Here is a 21,202-nt window from a genome sequence, read left to right on the forward strand (position 1 = left end):
TTCTATATACTGAATGACCAAGTAGCACACGCGCAACGCCAAATGAATCCACCACGCATATGCCGACGTGCTCTTAAATACCAGAGCTCAGGGCGTTTTCGCCAGTATCACCTGAAGATGGCCAGAAGACTCTGTGCCGAAATATTGTGGCAGGAAGTTACAAACATCCGGCAGTTCTCCCGAAATTTTGTTGAACAGTATGTACGCTGGGAAAGTTTTCAATCTCACAAAAATAAACAATATCCTGACGATGCATATGATTGCTTTCTCACGTATTGTAGCGCTAGTGTCACTCCATCTGCCAAACGGCAACAACTTTCGCACCAGAGGCTGCCGTAACTCTACGTATGTGCTACTCATGTTTTGGTGTTGTGTGAATGCATGTACAAGCCACAGTCTAACGTACAAGCTTTCTGTGCAAATGGGAGGGAAGCGCAAATTTATGGACGTAATATCTGTGGAAGCACGGTAAAGTTTGTAAACAAAGTCAGCGAAGTTACGCTGTCGAAATACAAGCCGTGCGTCCGTATGCGTCTGTATTAAAGTGCATCGCTATCACAATCTTAAATTCTTAACGATGCCGGTGGAAACAATTGACATAGCAGATTCTCCCAGTTCCTTAACAGACCCTGTTGTGACTGAAGAACAAATACATCTCCGACCTATTCATTTTGAATTAAATGTCGTGTCCCGCTCAGATGGTTCGGCAATCTTGACACAAGGTAGGAAGATAACCAACTCGCTGTCATGAGTATGTGTATCAGTGATTCCAGAAAATAATTAGTTCCTCCTTTGAGGTTCATTGTCCATGTTCTGTTAATTTCCTGTGTATTGGAAATTATTTAGAGTGCTTTACCGTGAACAACTGTGAGAAACAGCACGTGTAGATTTCATGATGTGACGAAGCACTGAAAGTGTTTGTTGTCATATAAAAAGTTAATAATAAGTTTCATTATACGCAGTCAGGTCTCATTGTAAATATTCCCTCTCGAACGAGAATAGGAGTTTTACGTAAACTTCCGTTATTACCAGTGACGTTTACACATTGTTCGCTATTGCCTTGTGTGTTTTATTATGACAGAACATTATTCCTTTCGTAACATTTATTTGGGTTCATATGGCTCTGAGCACTATGGGACTCAACTGCTGTGGTTATCAGTCCCCTAGAACTGAGAACTACTTAAACCTAACTAACCTAAGGACATCACACACATCCATGCCCGAGGCAGGATTCGAACCTGCGACCGTAGCAGTCGCACGGTTCCGGACTGTGCGCCTAGAACCACGAGACCACCGCGGCCGGCATTTATTTGGGTAAACGTAAACAGTAACCGCATTTATATAGTACAATATTATATCATATCGACTCAAGTTCCGCTTTAATTTCACCTTCTGTTATACGATGGTTATATAGTGTTTGTACAGATGATGTGGATTGTGCCCGTACCTATATTGAAATTTCTGGAAGTGTTGATGAGTATTGCAGTATTATTAGCCAAGATACATTTTTTGGAAGTACGAATCTTGTGAAATATACTGACGTATGCTAAGGTAGAATAACTGTCGTTTTGATTCACTGGAAGTTAAGTAGTTTTAGTTAAATGTGGCTGCTAACTGCTGTGTCCAACTAATTTTAATTGAAACTAGATATGTAGGAAAGTAGCCATGGAAATATTTGAATGAACTATTACTTCCCTTGGAAGCACGTCACTACAGTGGGATACACTAGTAATAATTTAACAGTGAAGTATTAGAGATTAAGATTACAATTACATTTCTTTACGTTCGAGCAGTAAATTTTTAAAAAGTAGCTAAGCCTTACATCTCATTTGTTTGCTGTTACTTCTTTTTATTTCTTAAGGATCAAATGAGTACAACCACTTACACATGTACAACTGGTACATAATAAGTCATTAAATATAACACATAACAAAACCATACTTATGGAAGTCATTCATGAACTAAAGTTTCTAAACACTTATATATTTACTTACATATTCTGTTCACTGTTTGGTTATGAAAAAGAAGTGAAAAACTTGGAAACGGAAAGGCAGGATAACAATTCCAATAGTGAGCTACATGTCCACAACAATAAAATTTGATTATTTGTCATAATACTAGCATACACTTTTCTTCACTTTTTGTCGCAAAATGGTTGGATTTATGGATCCAATGAAGAAAGAGAAGTTTAAGTAGAAGTTAAGGAGTTAAAGATTGTATGAAGATATCATCAAAGGGAAAAATGTGGGCAGTTGGTAACACTTATGATTGGTGTAATGAATTCACTAGGCTAATGTGTAATCTTGTTTACTTGAATTACGAATGTACTTTTGGAGCAAACCCATTAAATCTACACTCTTTAATGTCAAAACAGTGGAGGGTAGATCTCAAAAAGAAAGATGATAGGGACGAAATTTCCAGTGAGCATAATGCAGGCTCTAAATTCAGCAAATTTGTAAGTTTGACAGCTATTTTAGAAAAGAAATTGTTAAATGCATTGCCAGAAAATCTTTTCAGAAACATTAGATCACTATGTATATCACAGTATATTGAGAATGAAAAAAGTATATGCAAAGTACCAGAACAAGTAAGATTCCAAAGTCCTTTCATAGTATAATGAAGATTTTAGGTAGTGTGCGGTGTTACATGTGTAGCCTACTGATACTACTAGTTGGTCATTTTCAACTCAGTGTATACTTAACTTGCATTTACAGTGTTTGAACCTGAAGCTTATAAAGACAAAATGTCTTGTCACCATGTGAAATAAGTGCATGTAGTCTAGTGTCTGCAGAAAAGTTGATTTATTTATTTTTCTTCCTTCTTTTGCCTGGTAATCAGGTGTTGCATAGTTTAGTTATTCACTTTTTCCATGGATTGTAATTGTGGTAGGCCTATTACTATTACAGTCCACTTGCCTTCTTCCTGTGTCACATTAACACTGAATGCTAGGTACTGTAAGTTATTTCTCAAGATCGTATTTCTGCACTTTACATCTACATAGATACTGTGCAAGCTACTGTACAGTGCATGGCAGAGGGTAACTTGTACCACTACTGGTCATTTCCTTTTGTGTTCCACTTGCAAATAGAGCAAGGAGAAAACTACTGTCTATATTCCTCCTTATGAGCCCCAATTTCTTATATCTTGTCTTTGTTGTCCTTATGTGCTATGTATGTTGGTAGCAGTAAGAATCATGTGGCAGTTATTTTAAAATGCCAGTTCTCTAAATTTTCTTGACAGTCTTTCTTGAAAAGAATGTTGCCTTCCCTCCAGGGTTTCCCATTTTAGTACCCTAAGCATCTCCTTAAAACTTATGTGTTGTTCGAACCTACCGGTAACAAATTAGCAACCTGCCACTGAATTGCTTCTATGCCTTCCTTCAGTCCAATCTGGTATAGATCTCAAACACTCAAGCAGTACTCAAGACTAGGTCACACCAGCATCCTATAGGCAGTCTCCATTACAGATGGCCCACTCTTTCTTAAAATTCTGCCAATAAACTGAAACTGACCATTTGCCTTTCGCACCACAGTTCTCACATGCTCGTTCCAACTTGTATCGCTTTGCAGTGTTCCCACAGACTCGACTGTGTGAAGCAGTACACTCGTATATCTGTGTATGAACATTAAAAGTTTGTTCTTCCTACTCATCCACATTAAATTACATTTTTTTCACGTCTAGGGCTATCTGCCATTCATCACATCAACTGAAAATTTTGTCTGAGTTGTCTTGCACCTTCTCCAGTCACTCAACTTCAACTCTGTACTGTACACCATGGCACTGTAGGCAAACAGCCACAGACTGCTACCTACCCTGCCCGCCAAATCATTTATGTATATAGAGAACAACAGTGGTCCACACTTCCATGGGGCACTCCTGATGAACACTCACTGTCAAGGACAAAATACTGGGTTCTATTACTTAAAAACTCTTAGAGCCACTCGCATATCTGTGAACTTATTCCATATGCACGTATCTTTGTTAACAGCTTGCAGTGGGGTACCATGTCAAATGCTTTCCAGAAATATGGAATCTGCCTGTTGCCCTTCATCCATAGTTCGCATTATATCATGTGAGAAAAGGGCAGGCTGAGTTTTGCACAAGCAATGTCGCCTGAAACCATGGCGGTTTGTGGACATAATCTTCTCAGTCTCAAGAAAGTTTATTATATTCAAACTGAGAAAATGTTCAAGGATTCTGCAGCGAACAGAAGTTAGGGGTATTGGTCTGTAATTTTGTGTAATTTTGCAGGTCCATTCTTTTACCATTTGTATATACTGGAGTCAACTGCACCTTTTTCCAGTTGCTTAGAACTTTACGCTCAATGAGAGATTAACAATGAATGCATGCTAGGTAAGGGGCTAATGCTGTAGAATACTCTTTGTAAAGTCAAATTGATATTCCATCTGGACCTGGTGATTTATTTGCTTTCAAATCTTTCTGTTGGTTCGGTATGTCAGGAATGCTTATTACTATGTCGTCCATATGGAGTCTGTCCGATGGTCAAGTAATGCTATGGTTGTACGATTCTCCTGTGTGAACGATTTCTTGAACATGAAATTTAAAACTTCGGCTATCATTTTGCTATCTTCAACTCCCACGCCAAGCTGGTTAATAAGGGACTGAATGGAAGCCTGGGACCCACTTATCCATTTTAGCTACGAACAGAATTTCCTTGGATTCTATGCCAGATCTTTTGCTGAGGTGTGACAGTGGTAGTTGTATGCTTCACACATACATCTTTTCACAGATGCATGAATCTCTGCTAACCTTTGCTTGTCATCATTTGTGCATTCCCTTTTGAACCAAGAGTGCAACAGCCTCTGTTTGCTCAGCATTTTCCGAATTTCATTATTAAACCATGGTGAGTCGTTTTCCATCCAGTATCCATTTACTAGGCACATAACTTTCCAGACCACGATTTACAATCTGCTTAAACTTTGCTCATAATTCCTCTGCACCCATCTTACTGGAACTAAGTGATGCCAGTTCACTGTCTAAGTGAGATGCTAATAACTGCTTATCTGTTCTATCTAATAGAAACACTCTCATAGCCTTCTTGACTGATTTATTAACTTTCCTAATCATAGTTTCTATAATGACATTATGATGGCTAATCCCCATTTCTATACTGACATTATTAATAAGGTCTGGCCTGTTTGTGGCTACAAGGTCCAAGATATTTCCGTTGTGTGTGGGCTGCTGAGCTAGCTGCTCAAAACAGTTTCAAAAGTATTTCACATGATTGTTTGTCTGCAGTCCCCTGCAACGAATCCATAGACATCCCAGTCCATACTCGGTAGGTTAAAGTAACCTCCGACTAGTATTGTATGATCAAGGTATTTACACACTATTGACTGTAGGCTTGCTTTGAATGATTCTAGAACTGTCACAGTGAGTGGCTGGTAAAAACATCCAACAATTAACTTGGTTTCACCTACACTTGTTATATATGACCAGATAACTTCAGTGTCACACTCAACTTCGACCTCACTAGAGGCAATATCATTGTCGACTGCGATGTACATGCCCCTCTATAGCCTCTGCTTTTTTGTGATTCATTACTGACAAACTTCATGTGGGAGTAAATGTGAGGTGAGTCTCTTGTCAATATGGGTAGTTGTTTAACAAGCTTTCTATGTGAGGTTCTTAAGTCGATGCACACTTCTTTGAATGTGTCTGTCTGTATAAATACCTTGTCACTCAAACACTTAACCTGCCTCTATTATTAAACCTATTGCAACATAATCAATAAGAAGAACCCTTTTGAATTTGAAGCAACACTGGCCATTATCTCTCAGGCAAATGAAAGGAGCATCGTCTTCTTTTTGTGCTAGACCACTGGCTGCCATCCTCTATTTTGATTATTGTTGCTTTTAGCATAGAGTAATGTATCCACAATTCATTCAAATTAAAAACTTTGTGCACTGTATCAGTTTATTACTTTTAATATGATCTCAGCATCACTGAGAAATCAGTTTTTACATTCACGTTTTGCTCGCATTCAAAGTGTGCCCGCATTCAGAGTGTAACATACTCTTTCTTTGTGAATGATCGTGATCCTCTCTGTTTCATACCTCTTTCATCGCCTACTACCCAGTACCATACTGTGCATTTTTTGATATTTCAAAGTGCGATTGTAAACTTGAGATGTTCTTACAAAGTACAAGGTGATTCAAAAAGAATACCACAACTTTAAAAATGTGTATTTAATGAAAGAAACATAATATAACCTTCTGTTATACATCATTACAAAGAGTATTTAAAAAGGTTTTTTTTCACTCAAAAACAAGTTCAGAGATGTTCAATATGGCCCCCTCCAGACACTCGAGCAATATCAACCCGATACTCCAACTCGTTCCACACTCTCTGTAGCATATCAGGCGTAACAGTTTGGATAGCTCCTGTTATTTCTAGTTTCAAATCATCAATGGTGGCTGGGAGAGGTGGCCGAAACACCATATCCTTAACATACCCTCATAAGAAAAAATCGCAGGGGGGTAAGATCAGGGCTTCTTGGAGGCCAGTGATGAAGTGCTCTGTCACGGGCTGCCTGGCGCCCGATCCATCGCCTCGGGTAGTTGACGTTCAGGTAGTTACGGACAGATAAGTGCCAATGTGGACTCTCCATACAGTTGATTGTGGAATTTGCAGCACTCTGCTAGCTCTGCGAGTCGATTTTCGTGGGCTGCGAACAAATGCTTGCTGGATGCATGCTGCATTTTCATCACTCGTTCTCGGCCGTCCAGAACTTTTCCCTTTGCACAAACACCCATTCTCTGTAAACTGTTTATACCAATGTTTAATACACCACCTATCAGGAGGTTTAACACCATACTTCATTCGAAATGCACGCTGAACAACTGTCGTCGATTCACTTCTGCCGTACTCAATAACACAAAAAGCTTTATGTTGAGCGGTCGCCATCTTAGCATCAACTGACGCTGACGCCTAGTTAACAGCGCTTCAAGCGAACAAATGTACAACTAAATGAAACTTTATAGCTCCCTTAATTCGCCGACAGATAGTGCTTAGCTCTGCCTTTTGTCGTTGCAGAGTTTTAAATTCCTAAAGTTGTGGTATTCTTTTTGAATCACCCTGTATATTTAAAGGATGAGGAAATTCCCCATTAATATTCACAAACTTTGGATGAATTTTCATTGGCAGTAAACCTTCAAAATATGTATGACAGAAGTTCTTAAAAATGCTATTAGGCCAAGTTGACTCACAGATGAAGTTGACCATTGACTCAGATTAGCCTATGTCATCGTAGTAGGCTATTGCAGTTGAGTAGGTCACAGAGTTCTAAGCTGCAGTATTCACATTCAGGATGATGACAGTTTAACACCTTGTCCTACTAAACAGATTTAGGTTTTCCCTGATTTTCCTAAACTGCTCAAAGCAGATGCTGTGACGGCTCTGCTCTCCATTAAAATGGTCTTGGTCAATTTCTTTCCGCAGTCTGAGCATTCTCTGCCTCTAGTGACTTCATTGTCAGTCAGGCATTAAACACTAATAATCCTGTCTTTCCTCACAATGCTGCAGAAGTGTCACGTGATCTACCCTAAAGGTACTGAGTGGATTGGACCACAGATAAGATGTATGCAAATATTTCCCACATACCATTGATATTTACCTAGTAAAGCATTTTGAAGTTCAGGCCAACTTTTAACTCAAAGACTAATTTATTTAAATGAAATTACACAGTTTCAGTGACTCTTCTGCTCATATACAGATATGATTTTTATGTACGAGGGCAGTTCAATAAGTAATGCAACACATTTTTTTCTGAAACAGGGGTTGTTTTATTCAGCATTGAAATACACCAGGTTATTCCCCAATCTTTTAGCTACACAACAATATTTTTCAACGTAATCTCCATTCAATGCTACGGCCTTAAGCCACCTTGAAATGAGGGCCTGTATGCCTGAACGGTACCATTCCACTGGTCGATGTCGGAGCCAACGTCGTACTGCATCAATAACTTCTTCATCATCCGCGTAGTGCCTCCCACGGATTGCGTCCTTCATTGGGCCAAACATAGAAATCCGACGGTGCGAGATCGGGGCTGTAGGGTGCATGAGGAAGAACAGTCCACCGAAGTTTCTTCAATTTCTGAAGAGTAGCACAATACACTTCAGAGTTGATCGTTTGACCATGGGGAAGTACATCGAACAGAATAACCCCTTCAGTGTCCCAGAAGATTGTGACCATGACTTTACCGGCTGAGGGTATGGCTTTAAACTTTTTCTTGGTAGGGGAGTGGGTGTGGCGCCACTCCATTGATTGCCGTTTTGTTTCAGGTTCGAAGTGATGAACCCATGTTTCATCGCCTGTAACAATCTTTGACAAGAAATTGTCACCCTCAGCCACATGACGAGCAAGCAATTCCGCACAGATGGTTCTCCTTTGCTCTTTATGGTGTTCGGTTAGACAACGAGGGACCCAGTGGGAACAAACCTTTGAATATCCCAACTGGTGAACAATTGTGACAGCACTACCAACAGAGATGTCAAGTTGAACACTGAGTTGTTTGATGGTGATCCGTCGATCATCTCAAACGAGTGTGTTCGCACGCTCCGCCATTGCAGGAGTCACAGCTGTGCACGGCCGGCCCGCGCGCGGGAGATCAGACAGTCTTGCTCAACCTTGCGGCGATGATGACACACGCTTTGCCCAACGACTCACCGTGCTTTTGTCCACTGCCAGATCACCGTAGACATTCTGCAAGCGCCTATGAATATCTGAGATGCCCTGGTTTTCCGCCAAAAGAAACTCGATCACTGTCCGTTGTTTGCAACACACATCCGTTACAGACGCCATTTTAACAGCTCCGTACAGCGCTGCCACCTGTCGGAAGTCAGTGAAACTATACGAGATGAAGCGGGAATGTTTGAAAATATTCCACAAGAAATTTCCGTTTTTTTCAACCAAAATTGGCCGAGAAAAAAAATGTGTTGCATTACTTATTGAACTGCCCTCGTATATAGACTGAAGCAGTGAGTGAATATTTGTACCAAGGTCAGGAATCAAACACTGGTGTCCTACTTACTCAGGGGAATTTAAAGTAGCCTGGGGCGGCAGCAAGAATTTGGATCGAGGAGGGAGGTTTGCCAGGGTAATCCATGCAGTTGTGTGAACTGCTGTGCTGAGGTGGTTAGTGGCTAAATCACCTGTGTAGTAAGCAGGAGACTCACATTTGATTCCCGGTCTTGGTACAAATTTTCACTTCCTGCTTCAGTCTATATACATATTAACTAATTTATTTTCCATGAAAATTTGTATATGTGTGTTCAGTTTGTAGGTATTAGGGACTATATGCAGAAAAACTCTTAAGCCGATCACTAAGAGCAAAATAGACACCTAGTACTATATTATCTCCTTCAATTGCATCCTCTTTTTGCACTGATAACATCACTTCAGTCCATTGTTTGCAAAACCTTTCACTGTGCGATTGCCTTTTGTCTCCATTAGATGTGGTGTACTGTCACTTACATCGATGAGTCCATTTTCCAGGAAATACAGCTGTAATGGCCGGTGTATTTGGACCTGCAGAAGTCAAGCTATCGAAGATTTTAATTGACCGAGCAAACGTGGAAGCCATTTATCGTCCGAAAACAGGTCTTCCGAGTAAGTATAAGATATTAGAGATGTACAATATAATGGAAGGAAACATTCCACGTGGGAAAAATTATATATAAAAACAAAGATGAGGTGACTTACCGAACAAAAGCGCTGGCGGGTCGATAGACACACAAACAAACACAAACATACACACAAAATTCAAGCTTTCGCAACAAACTGTTGCCTCATCAGGAAAGAGGGAAGGAGAGGGGAAGACGAAAGGAAGTGGGTTTTAAGGGAGAGGGTAAGGAGTCATTCCAATCCCGGGAGCGGAAAGACTTACCTTAGGGGGAAAAAAGGACAGGTATACACTCGCACACATGCACATATCCATCCACACATACAGACACAAGCAGACATATGTCTGTATGTGTGGATGGATATGTGCATGTGTGCGAGTGTATACCTGTCCTTTTTTCCCCCTAAGGTAAGTCTTTCCGCTCCCGGGATTGGAATGACTCCTTACCCTCTCCCTTAAAACCCACTTCCTTTCGTCTTTCCCTCTCCTTCCCTCTTTCCTGATGAGGCAACAGTTTGTTGCGAAAGCTTGAATTTTGTGTGTATGTTTGTGTTTGTTTGTGTGTCTATCGACCTGCCAGCGCTTTTGTTCGGTAAGTCACCTCATCTTTGTTTTTATATATAATATTAGAGATGTAGTATGATTTAATAGAAACACCTATGTGTCCATCATGGAAAATTGTGGGCTGGAAGAAATGTTACAATTTGAACATGTCTGCCCTCTTTCTTTTTGTAAACAGAAGCTACTTTCAAAGAGGTATCCTTTTATTCAGTTTTTCTTCACCTCTCCTTGTCATCCCTTTGCTCCAGAGTAAAAGAAATGGCAATTTAAGTGTGGATCAAATCTGGAAGCTCGGAGTTTATGGCAGAGACAGTAGAGCATTACTCCCACTTTAACTAAGCAAATCAGGGAAGAGAGAAAAAGAGATACGTCTTGTGAGCTAATAATGGAATAAAGGATACTTTTCATTAACAAGTTGGCTTTATTTTTAAATAAATAATTTAAAAAGTAAAGGTAACAACTCTTCTAATAGTGAACCTTCAGCAGGCATGTGAGAAAGACTGAGAACACTGCTAGCTTCAGGGCTACAGAGTATAGGTACTCCTGCTGGGCTGCAGTGTCTGTAGAGTGATCGTGGTGGGCAGTAGTGTCGGGTAGAGTGAATGAGGCAGATGATGAGAGGCAACAGCATGCACAGGGTAGGAATGTGGCTTCGCCTGCAATCAGGGTGAGTTTTGCCCAGTGACTGGGAGGAGTGGTTTGGAATAGAGATAGAGAGAATGGAGAAAGGAGAGAGAATGGGGGGAGTGGGGAAGGGTGGGTTGCAGGGCAAGTTAAGTGAAGGTCATGGAGGTGGGTGCGGGGCAGTGACCAGCAGAGGCCAAGGCTAAGATGACTATGGCTCTGTAGGACGTGTCGCAAGGATGATTTTTCATACACTTTATTTGGAGAAGCTGATATCGAGGGGAAACATCTGTACCGCATAGGTTGTGACATCACCATCAGAATCGAGGATTTTGTGCTAGGTAGTGTGGTCTGCCACTGAGCTGTCACCTCTGCTCAATCAGATGCTTGAGTGGTGATATGCCCACGTAAAAGGAATGGCGGAGGCAGAATATGACTTAGCTCCATTCACTGGTGTCCCTGCCTCTGATGGGATAGGGTCAGCCTATGAAAGCAGTGGAGTTTGATGTACTGGGTGGTTGGAACAGACTGATTTTGTACCCAGATTTTCTCTCAGAGGTAAGACTCATGTGGCAAGGAGTTGGCAGAAGGTGTGGAACAAGGACAGACTAGAATATTAGTTAGATTAGTTTGTGGCAGAATAACACTTTTGGGAGGGATGGTGAGGATTGGTGGTAGGATGGCGCCTCACTTTTAGGCACAATGAAAAATAGATGAAGTTCTGACCAAGGATATGATTAAGTTGTTTCATTGGGGGATGATATATTGGGTTGTGAGTGGGCAGGAGGAGGGAGGGGAGTGAAAGGCTCCTTTATAGTTCATTTGTGTGAGTGGAGTATTAATGGCACGTGTGGATACAGTTGGGAAATCTGACTGCTGACAAGATTTTGGGGCAGGATGAGTGGTAATGCCTCTCTGCAAAGGCTTTGGTAAGACCTTCAGCCTATGGGGCAAGAGTTTCATCATCACTGCAGATGGACTGCCCACAGACGGGAAGACTGTCCGGAAGAATTTTTTTTAGTGTGGAATGGGGAGAAATATCGTGCAGTTGCTGTCGATGGTTAGTGGACTTGATTCAGATAGAGGTTCGCATGAAGCAATTTGAGATGTGGAGATGCATGTTCGATTGAGGAAAGAGTGTCTCGTTCCTGTATCTGGATCACCAATGAACCTGAACGAGAGAAGGGATTTGGGATTTTGGGTATCTGGGAACATTTTCTCTACACGTCCCATACACAGGTTGGCATAGTAGGGTGCCAGTCGGGTGTTCACAGCTGTGCCTCAGATTTGTTTGTATATATTAACCTCATGGAGAAGTAGCTATTTACTGGGATACAGTTCTTGATATGCGTAAGGAAGGAGGTGAAGTATTTCGAGCCAATATGATATTAGGAGACATAGTGTTTGATAGCTGCCAGGTTGTGGATATGGAGGATGGTGGTATATAGGTAGGTAGTACTGATCCAGGTGGTAATGAGCTGGGGATGAAGAAGGAAGTGCTGTACTATTGTACACATGGTGCTCTCTCTGCAGTTTGCCAATTCTCAAACTATAATTAGGCACATGTGCCCATCATCAGTGGCATCATGTAGAAAAGTGATATTGGTGTTGTTTCATATAATTTAACTTACCTTATATTCTGATTTCTTAGCACATTACAAAGACATTTCCCAATAGCAGCTATACAATTATCTAAGGATATGATACTTTTAATCAGCATTTTAATTTTGGATAATGTGTAATTTCCAGAGTCAATTGCTTCACATCCCAAGATAATTTGATTTGTTTATCTAATGGATTATATAATTTTATTTCTGAATTGTACTGTCTGTGTTAATGGAACACCCAGACAAAGGAATGTATTTGTGAAAACATTGGTGAAATTTTCGATAAATTTTTTATTTTTTAGTACAGTCTGTCCATTCAAAATGTCAGGAAGTTTTGTCAAATATATGAAAATTTCTATCTGGTCTGTATGAATAGCAAAACAGTAAAACTGTTGTGTATGTCTTTATTTCTGCATAAACACACTAATCTTCAAAACTACTAAACAGATTTTCATGGGATTTTCACAAGTGCCTGGGTGTAGATTGGGGCAACATATAGGCTTTATTTTACCAAAATCGGAACACGAGGGGGGGGGGGGGGGGGAGATATTGTAGTACAAAGTTCCATCTAAAATTGTCTGCTCAGCTTAGTACTTAGGGTGTTTAATCATCACTGCATCGTACACGGAAGGTCAAATAGATGGCGCCATTAGTATTTTCAGAAGTTTGTTGGTGACAGAAGTGAATGCTGCAATCTTATCTTTACGAATACAAACTAATGGTGGATTTATTTCCCCAGGATACAAAAATTTACCAATTTTGCAATGTGTATTAAAAAGTTTATAAAATTGCTTTGTTTCATTTGATAGGTTTTACAGATAGTCTTTGATAGGAAAAATGAGTCGTAAGTCATCTTTGTGATTTGGGTGCCTACCCATTACATTTTGATTTCATTTTGTTTGCATATAAAAATGCCTAGAAAGTGCCAAAGACTTTCTGAATATATCAGACTGGCTAAAAGATTGAGGACTAAGTGGTCTCAAGAATCCAATGAAGATCATGATGCGAGACTTGTGGCTTGAGAACATCAGGCTCTTTGAAATTTCTTTTTGAAAGCAAGGCACAGTGTTACTCTCTCATCAAGAGGATCAAGCATTATCTCGCTCTTTAGAACTCTTCACTCTGAGACTTTGTTACTTCTCTCCAACATAACACAGAAGCAGCAGAAATTTTTATGGGAAGCGGCACAGGCAAGCGAATTTTTGTACTCCGGATCCCACTTATTCCTAACAATTTACCATTTCGCTTTAAATATGTGCAGCTCCCATTACCACAAATAAACTACAATATCAGGTGCTGAATGTTGAGGATGTTAACCTTAGTGTCAGTTGCTTTTCACACTGTCAACTGTACATGGCCCTAGCATGTTAGTGAAGCAAACAGGCTCTTCATGTTCCCAGTCATTTCACTTCCAATGTAGTATACAAGGTAGCTTTAAAAGTAAAAAATAAATACCATGCGTACAAAGTCTCGGACACAGCTGTAAATAAATTCCAGGGCAGTGCAGGGCTTCTCAGCTAGTTATGTAACAAATATGATTGATCTAACTAAGCCAGCTAAGTATGAAGTGATTGGAGGAGTGGACTACTGGTCACTCACATGAAATATTCAATTCCGTTACGTAAAATAAAGGAAAGGCAATCACTGACTTATAACTGACTGATGTATGGCACATCGAAACAAGCAACAGAAACAATATTTTTCAAGCTTCCAAGCTCTTGCTCCTTCTCTAGTAGAAATACACACATTAACACACATAATGAGACAGACATCCAAATGCATACACACTTGGCCACAGCAAGACTTACTGTTGATTGTCGATAGCAGTCGCCTGTGCAGATGGAGATGGTGAGGCGGTTGGAAGGACACACAAGGTGAGAAGGGGGTAGTAGGCTAGTGTGAGGCATCTTTTGACAAATGACTCAATGGCTGAATAACAAGACAGAAGGACTTTAGACGATAGAGAATATATGAGGTAGAGAGATGGAGGGAGAGGAGGAAAATGCGAGGAAGGTGGAGATGCAGAGCAAGGTAGGCAAGGAAGAGAGAAAGGAAGAGGAATGGAAAACAGACAGACAGACTGGGGGGGGGGGGGGGGGGGGAGAGACCAAATGGAGGGAGGGCGGAGATGGGGGAGTGAGTGATGAGAGAAGGCAATACATGAATTAGACAGGGAAGGGGTTGTGTGGACAGAAGGGAAAAAGTAAGGTGAGAATTGGGAAATGGGTTAGTGGAGGTTTAGCCCAGAGGGATTGCAAGAGTGCAGGATATGCTGAAGAGACAGTTCCCACCTGCATACTTCAGAGAAACTATGTTGTGGTGTGCAGCATGTTCACCAGTGGGTGGTCATGTTGAGGTTTGCCACAGTTTGTAGGTTGCCATTCATGTCAGTAGACATTGGATTACTTGCTGTGCTTACATAGAATGCTGTACAATAATTACAGCATAGCTGATATGTCTTGGCTGCTTTCACATATCATCCTGCCTTCTATAGGGTAGGAAATGCCGTTCACTGGACTGGGGAGGTGTGGGGTTGGGGGCAGGAGTATGGGACAGATGTTTCACTTGGATTGACCGCAAGGGAGTGACCTGTGGGGGTGCAGGATTGTGATAGGGATGCATAAGGATATTTTATAGGTAGAGTGGGTGGCAGAACACAACATCGGGTGACAAAGGTAGGATTTTGGGTGGGGCATCCTCTTATCAGAGCATGATGATAGGTATTTGAAATCCTGGTATAGGACATGATTCCTTTTTGAGGCCAGGATGATCAGCAAAAGTGCTGGTCAGTGGGTGGTTAACAGGTTCAATGATGTCGGAGGAGGAAATGGCGTGGGGGGAGCTGTTTATGTATAAGCTGGATAGGATATTGTCTGTCAATAAAGGGTCTGGTAAGGTTGTGGGTAAATTTCAACAACTCTGTGTTACACTGCAGATATGGCACCATGGATTGGCGTGGGGCTGTAAGGAGGAGATTTTTGACATGGGACAGATGACAGCTGTCAGAGTGGAGGTACCATTGGTGGCATTTGCACTTTTTTATGAGCAGACATATTTAAGGAGCCATCTGGGTGGTGGAGATTGATATCTAGAAAGGTGGCTCACTGAGTTGAGAAGGATCAGATGAAGCAGGTTTGGAAGTAGAAATTGTGGTTGTGGAGGAAAGAGCAAAGATTTCCCTTGCCATCTGTCAAATCTTGAAAATGTTATCAGTGAATATAAACCAGACAAGGGGTTTTTGGTGGTGAGTAGATAGGAACGATTCCTCCAGAAGGTTTGTAAATAAGTTGGCATAGGATGGTGCCATGTGAGTACCTATGGTGATAACAAGGATTTGTTTGTAGATGTTAGAAAATGAAATAATTGTGAGTCAGAATGTGGTTTGCTAGGAGGGTTAGGAAAGAGGGGGTGTGTTTGGTATCAAGAAGACACTGGGAAAGGTAGTGCACAGGGGATGTTAGTGTATAAAGACATTCATCCTCAATGACCAATAAGGACTGTGGTGGAAATGGGACAGGAACTGTGGAAAGTCGGCCATGGAAATGAGAGATGTCATGACTGTAGGATGGGAGGTTTAGAACAATAATTTGGATGTGTTTGTCAGCAAAGATAGAGGTTAATTCTGTGGGAGCATTGTACCCAGCCACATGGAACAACATGCATGGAGACCTGTGGGGTTGGGTTTGTGGAATAGGTAAAAGGTAGGAATGCGAAGGGGGTGGGGTGGGGGGGAGGGTATGGATTCAGCTGTCAGGTTTTGGAATGGACTTAAGACCTTCACGAGCTGCTGCAGATCCTGTTAGACCACTTTATGACAGTCATTCTACCATATTTACCAGAGTATTAGATGACCCAGAATATAAGTGGCTCCTAGGGAAGAATTCATTTTTAATATATTCTGATTAATCAAAATTACAAACTGTTTTATTGATGTAAAGTATTTGCCAAAAGGTAACATTATAGCTATTCTAAACTTATGCCATTTATTGATTGACTGCATTTTGATAATAGTAGGAGAAATAAAATAAAGAAATGGTTTACATTAATTTTCAGATTGTTTTCCTTTCTACATTTTTTGCTTACAAATGATCATCATCATCATCCGAATAACACATCAGTGAAATTTATATCTTCATTGTCACAAATATTTAGCTGTTTCTTCTGAGTATGTTCCTACTTCTGAGGTTGCCCTTATGTTAGGACTTGAGAACACAGCTGTTCTTTCCCAAATAAATATAGGATTTTGCTTCTATACTGCCGTGAGAACGTTACTATGTCTCCTGCTTCCAAACCTGCTGCTGTATCATAAGCCGCATAGAACCAACTAGCACACACCAATTCATTCCTATAATACTTTATGGCAAGGATCAATAATATTGCAGCAAGAAACATGTAAGTGCGCCACTGCTCCCTACCTAGACTTTTACCATCTCCTGCAGAAATGAGTACTATTGTTGAGTATTTGACCGATTTTAAAGTCAGTTCGATTCCGACTACAAATGGATTCAGGCAGAATGCAGTTTAACTGTGGTAAATGTTGATAAAAAGTCAAAGTACATGATACAGATTCCCACAATTGGTAGCACAGTGAAATTTTCTGCTGACTCATTGCTCCCCTTCCTGCAATCATTGTAGCTTTCGGCCAAACTGGTGTCACTGTTCCTCTTCCAACCCTTGAACAACTGTGAAAAGTGGACTGAAATATCTTCTAAAGTGCAGGTCATAATATTTGCACCAAATTTGTTTGAAATCATTCCAGGGGTTTAGGTCAAGCTTTCTACTTGTGGCTTTAGCTTCGTATGCGCATGTGAAATATATTGTATATGTATTCGAATATTTCATGTGTCTTTATACATGCATTTCATGCATATGTCTAGTGAAGTTCATTTTCAAGCAGCTCATTGTTTGACATAATATCTCCTGAACTGCACTGAGGTAATAAGTGACGAGACACCTCATAGTATCATGTCGGACCTCCTTTTGCCCAGCGTAGTGCAGCTGTTTCACTGGACTCAACAAGTCATTGGAAGTCCCCCTGTCTGTAGAGGTGTTGCTGGTGCAGGATTTTGTGCACGAAATGACCTCTCAATTTCATTCTATAAATGATTGATGGGTGATCAGATCATTTGCTCTAATTGTTCAGACTGTTCTTCACACTTTTCGCAAACAATTGTGACTTGGTGACATGATGCATTATCAGCAATAAAAATTCCGTCGTCGTTTGGGAAGATGAAGTCCAAAAGTGGATGCAAATAGTCTCCAAGTAGCCAAACACAACCATTTCCTGTCAATGATTGGTGACCAGAGGACCCAGCCCATCCCATGTAAACACAGCCCACACCATTATGGAGCCACCACCAGCTTGCATAGTACCTTGTTGACAACTTGGGTCCATGGCTTTGTGGGAACTACACGACATTCAAACTCTACCAGTAGCTCTTACCTACAGGAATCAGGACTCGTCTGACCAAGCCACAGTTTTCAAGTCACCAGGGTCCAACTGATACAGTCACGAGCTCATAAAAGGCTCTTCAGGCAGTGCCGTGCTGTTAGCAAAGGCACTCGCATCAGTCATCTCCTGCCATAGTACACTAATGCCAGATTTCACCATACTGTCCTAATGGATATGTTCATCATATGTCTCACGTTGATTTCTATGTTTATTTCGTGCAATGTTGCTAGTCTGTTAGTGCTGACAACTCTACACTAATGTCTCTGTTCTTGGTTGTTAAGTGCATTGTCTGTGGTGAGAGGTAATGGCAGAAGTTTGATATTCTCAGCATGCTCTAAATACTGTGGATCTCAAAACATTGAATTCCGTAACGATTTCAAAAATGGAATATCCCTTGTGTGTAGCTCCAACTGCCATTCTGCATTCAGAGTATATTAATTCCCATCGTGTGGCCATAATCACATCGGATACCTTTTCACATGAATCACCTGAGTGCAGACGACAGCTCTGTCAATGCACTGCCTTTTATACCTTATGTATGCGATACTGCTACCATCTGTATATGTGCATATTGCTATTCCATTACTTTTGTCAGCTCAGTGTATTGCACAATAGTTAAGTGCCAAGACTTAGCTGTATTTGCATGCAAACTCTAGCAAGTGAGGGGGGTTAGATATTTGAAAGATTGTAGATCTCTCTCTCTCTCTCTCTCTCTCTCTCTCTCTCTCTTACACACACACACACACACACACACACACACACACACACACAGACAGACAGACAGACAGACAGACAGACAGAGAGAGAGAGAGAGAGAGAGAGAGAGAGAATTGGTATCATGGAAGTTTTATTGTTGGCGTGCATCACACCATTTTCTGTCAATGTAAATAGTTATAGTATGTATAAAAATAAGGTAGTTATTTATGATTGCTTAACATTGATATGTTCTGGATTTGTTTTTGCTTCAGCTGTTGCAGATAGAACAAGAGAAGCACTGATTAAGAATACATGTGAAGCAGCAATTATTTCTTCCCAGTATCCCAGAACAAATATATCTGTCATAGTACAGGAAATGCAAGATAGTGGAGGAGTAAGTTTAATTTTGTTTAATTTGTATGTTGTGATGCTGTCTTGTACATGAACACTAAAACTGAATGCATTTGATGTGAGAAAAGAATATATAGTGAAAATGATGATCAAGCTTTGGGTGTGTATGGGTTTCTTTGGCAGGATGAATTAACTTTTTATATTATGGATGATTAGCAGTCAAGTAAAAAAAGCAAATACTTTTTCATCTTTCTTTATCATAATTACTGACTGTGGTCTGTAGAGAAAAATAATTTTAAAAATGATGAGTCATCTGCACTCTTCTCTGTCCATCTCCTTCTCCTCCCCCCCCCCCTTCCCAGTCCACCTCCTCCCCCCTCCCCGCACTCTGTCCATTCCTCCCGCCCCTCTCTCTGTCCATATGTTCCTCCCCTCTCTCCCTTTCCACCTCCTCTTTCCTTTCTTTGTCCATTCATCTTGCCCCTCTCTCTGTACATAGGTTCCTCCCCTTTCTCTCCGGCCATTCCTCCTGCCCCTCACTCTGTACATATGTTCCACCTCTCTCTCTCTCTCTCTCTCTCTCTCTCTCTCTCTCTCTCTCTCTCTCTCTCTCTCTCTGTCCATCCATCTTCTCTTCCCTTTCTCTTTCCATTTCCTCCTCCTGTCTGTCTATTCATCTCCTTCTTCTCGTGTGTGCCTATCTCCTCCTTCCCCTCACTCTGTCCATCTCCTCTTCCCTTCTTCCCTCACTCTGTCCATGTCCTCTTCCCTCTCTCTGTATTTGTCCATACCCCCCCTCCCCCAGTCATTCACCTGCATATAAAAGGAGCCGTTGCATAAGTGCACCTAAAAGATCAGAACATTATGCCACTGAGTTTTTGTGAGTGTTCGTCAAGCATATGGATGTGAAGGAGAGGAAAGGAGTGGTGCAATTGGAAAGAGGAAAAGTGCAGGAGTATGGGGCGGGGCTGTGGAAGGACAGAAAAGACATGACTGAGAGATGGGGAGTTCCACAGGTAATGGCAATTATTTATTAATGCTGCTAACAAACACAGAACTAAAAAGGTTTTATTAGTTAGTTTGTGCGTGTGTGTGTGTGTGTGTGTGGGGGGGGGGGGGGGGGGTGTTTGCACTTGCACACATGTAGACGTGTTTGTAGAAGGCCTTCCAACTGCACAGTTCAGTGGAGCAGTGGGGAGAGAATTAGTGTTGTCTACAGGATGTTCAGCATCAAAATATGTGAATCTGTAGTTACTATATTACTACTAACCATATTGTGGGGAAGTCGAGTCGCAGACAGACACAAGAAAAGGACTGCTAAACAAGCAAGCTTTCAGCAAAAAGGCCATCTTCTGAAGTAGACAGCATAAACACAAATTAATGCAAACACAACTCACACACACATGACCACCATATCTTTGCCATTATTCCATCCTGGATTTTCCATTGTTTAATCTGTAGTTACTCATAGTTTGTTGGTAGCTTTCTGTGTGGTTAAACAGTTGATTCCAGTTGTGTATGATCATAGAATGCAGCATACTAGTTGTTGCACAGAGAATAAGTGACATGGTTGTTTGCACAAGTGTTGATAGCTTGAATTTGATGGGAAATGCTTGTGACTGGATGGCTTTAAATAGTGGTGGGTTTGTGTGTAGCCAAGTCTTGTGACTGAGTCGTTCATTGGAATAGCCCATGGGTTGCTGGATTGAAAATGCTTTACATATAGGAATGAGCTTGTATAATGGGTTCTTGACTGAATGCTACTTGAGGAGATTTATTTTTATTTGTTTATTTATTTGAAATAAAGGGGGCGAGCGTAGAATTTGGCCTTGGATGTTGGATATTTCTCATCTCGGGGCATTTGTGGGGTGATAAAAGGGTGTATGTTAATGATTTGGTGCACAGTCTTGATGGCTTTATTGTCATTATGACAAAGTGTCATTGGTAGTTTGTATTTAAATATTGGTGCATGATATTATCTATCCAGAAGTTTTGGCAAGGTTTTCAGTATGTTCTGATAGCTATAAAATTTCCACAGCAGATGTTGCCCATTCTAGCGCCAAGGCCGTAGGAGAGGGAAGCTTGATACAGAATGGGTGGCAGCTAAGCGAATGAAGTTTCTGTCGGTGTTTGAGGTGTTTTATTTGGACAGAGGTTTTTATGAAGGCACCAGAGAGATGGAGATCAACATCCAGGAAGGTAGCTCATTGAAGAGAGAAGGGCCATGTATATCAGATTTGTGTGATGCACATTCTGGGAAGAGGAGTG

The 21,202-nt window shown here is 41.0% G+C and overlaps 1 protein-coding gene across 1 annotated transcript in view; it reads left to right on the forward strand.

Annotated features, from left to right (window-relative positions):
- The first annotated feature begins 477 nt into the window (after positions 1-477).
- Positions 478-21,202, forward strand: part of LOC126412800 (exosome complex component RRP46) — a 38,322-nt gene continuing 17,597 nt past the window's right edge. Inside the window, exons 1-3 of the mRNA XM_050082578.1 lie at positions 478-722; positions 9,517-9,630; positions 18,856-18,977. Coding sequence (XP_049938535.1) covers positions 578-722; positions 9,517-9,630; positions 18,856-18,977 — 381 coding nt within the window. The 5' untranslated portion in view covers positions 478-577. The remainder of the gene's footprint in view (positions 723-9,516; positions 9,631-18,855; positions 18,978-21,202) is intronic.

This window comes from Schistocerca serialis, chromosome 7, assembly GCF_023864345.2.
Source record: "Schistocerca serialis cubense isolate TAMUIC-IGC-003099 chromosome 7, iqSchSeri2.2, whole genome shotgun sequence".
Lineage (NCBI taxonomy): Eukaryota > Metazoa > Arthropoda > Insecta > Orthoptera > Acrididae > Schistocerca > Schistocerca serialis.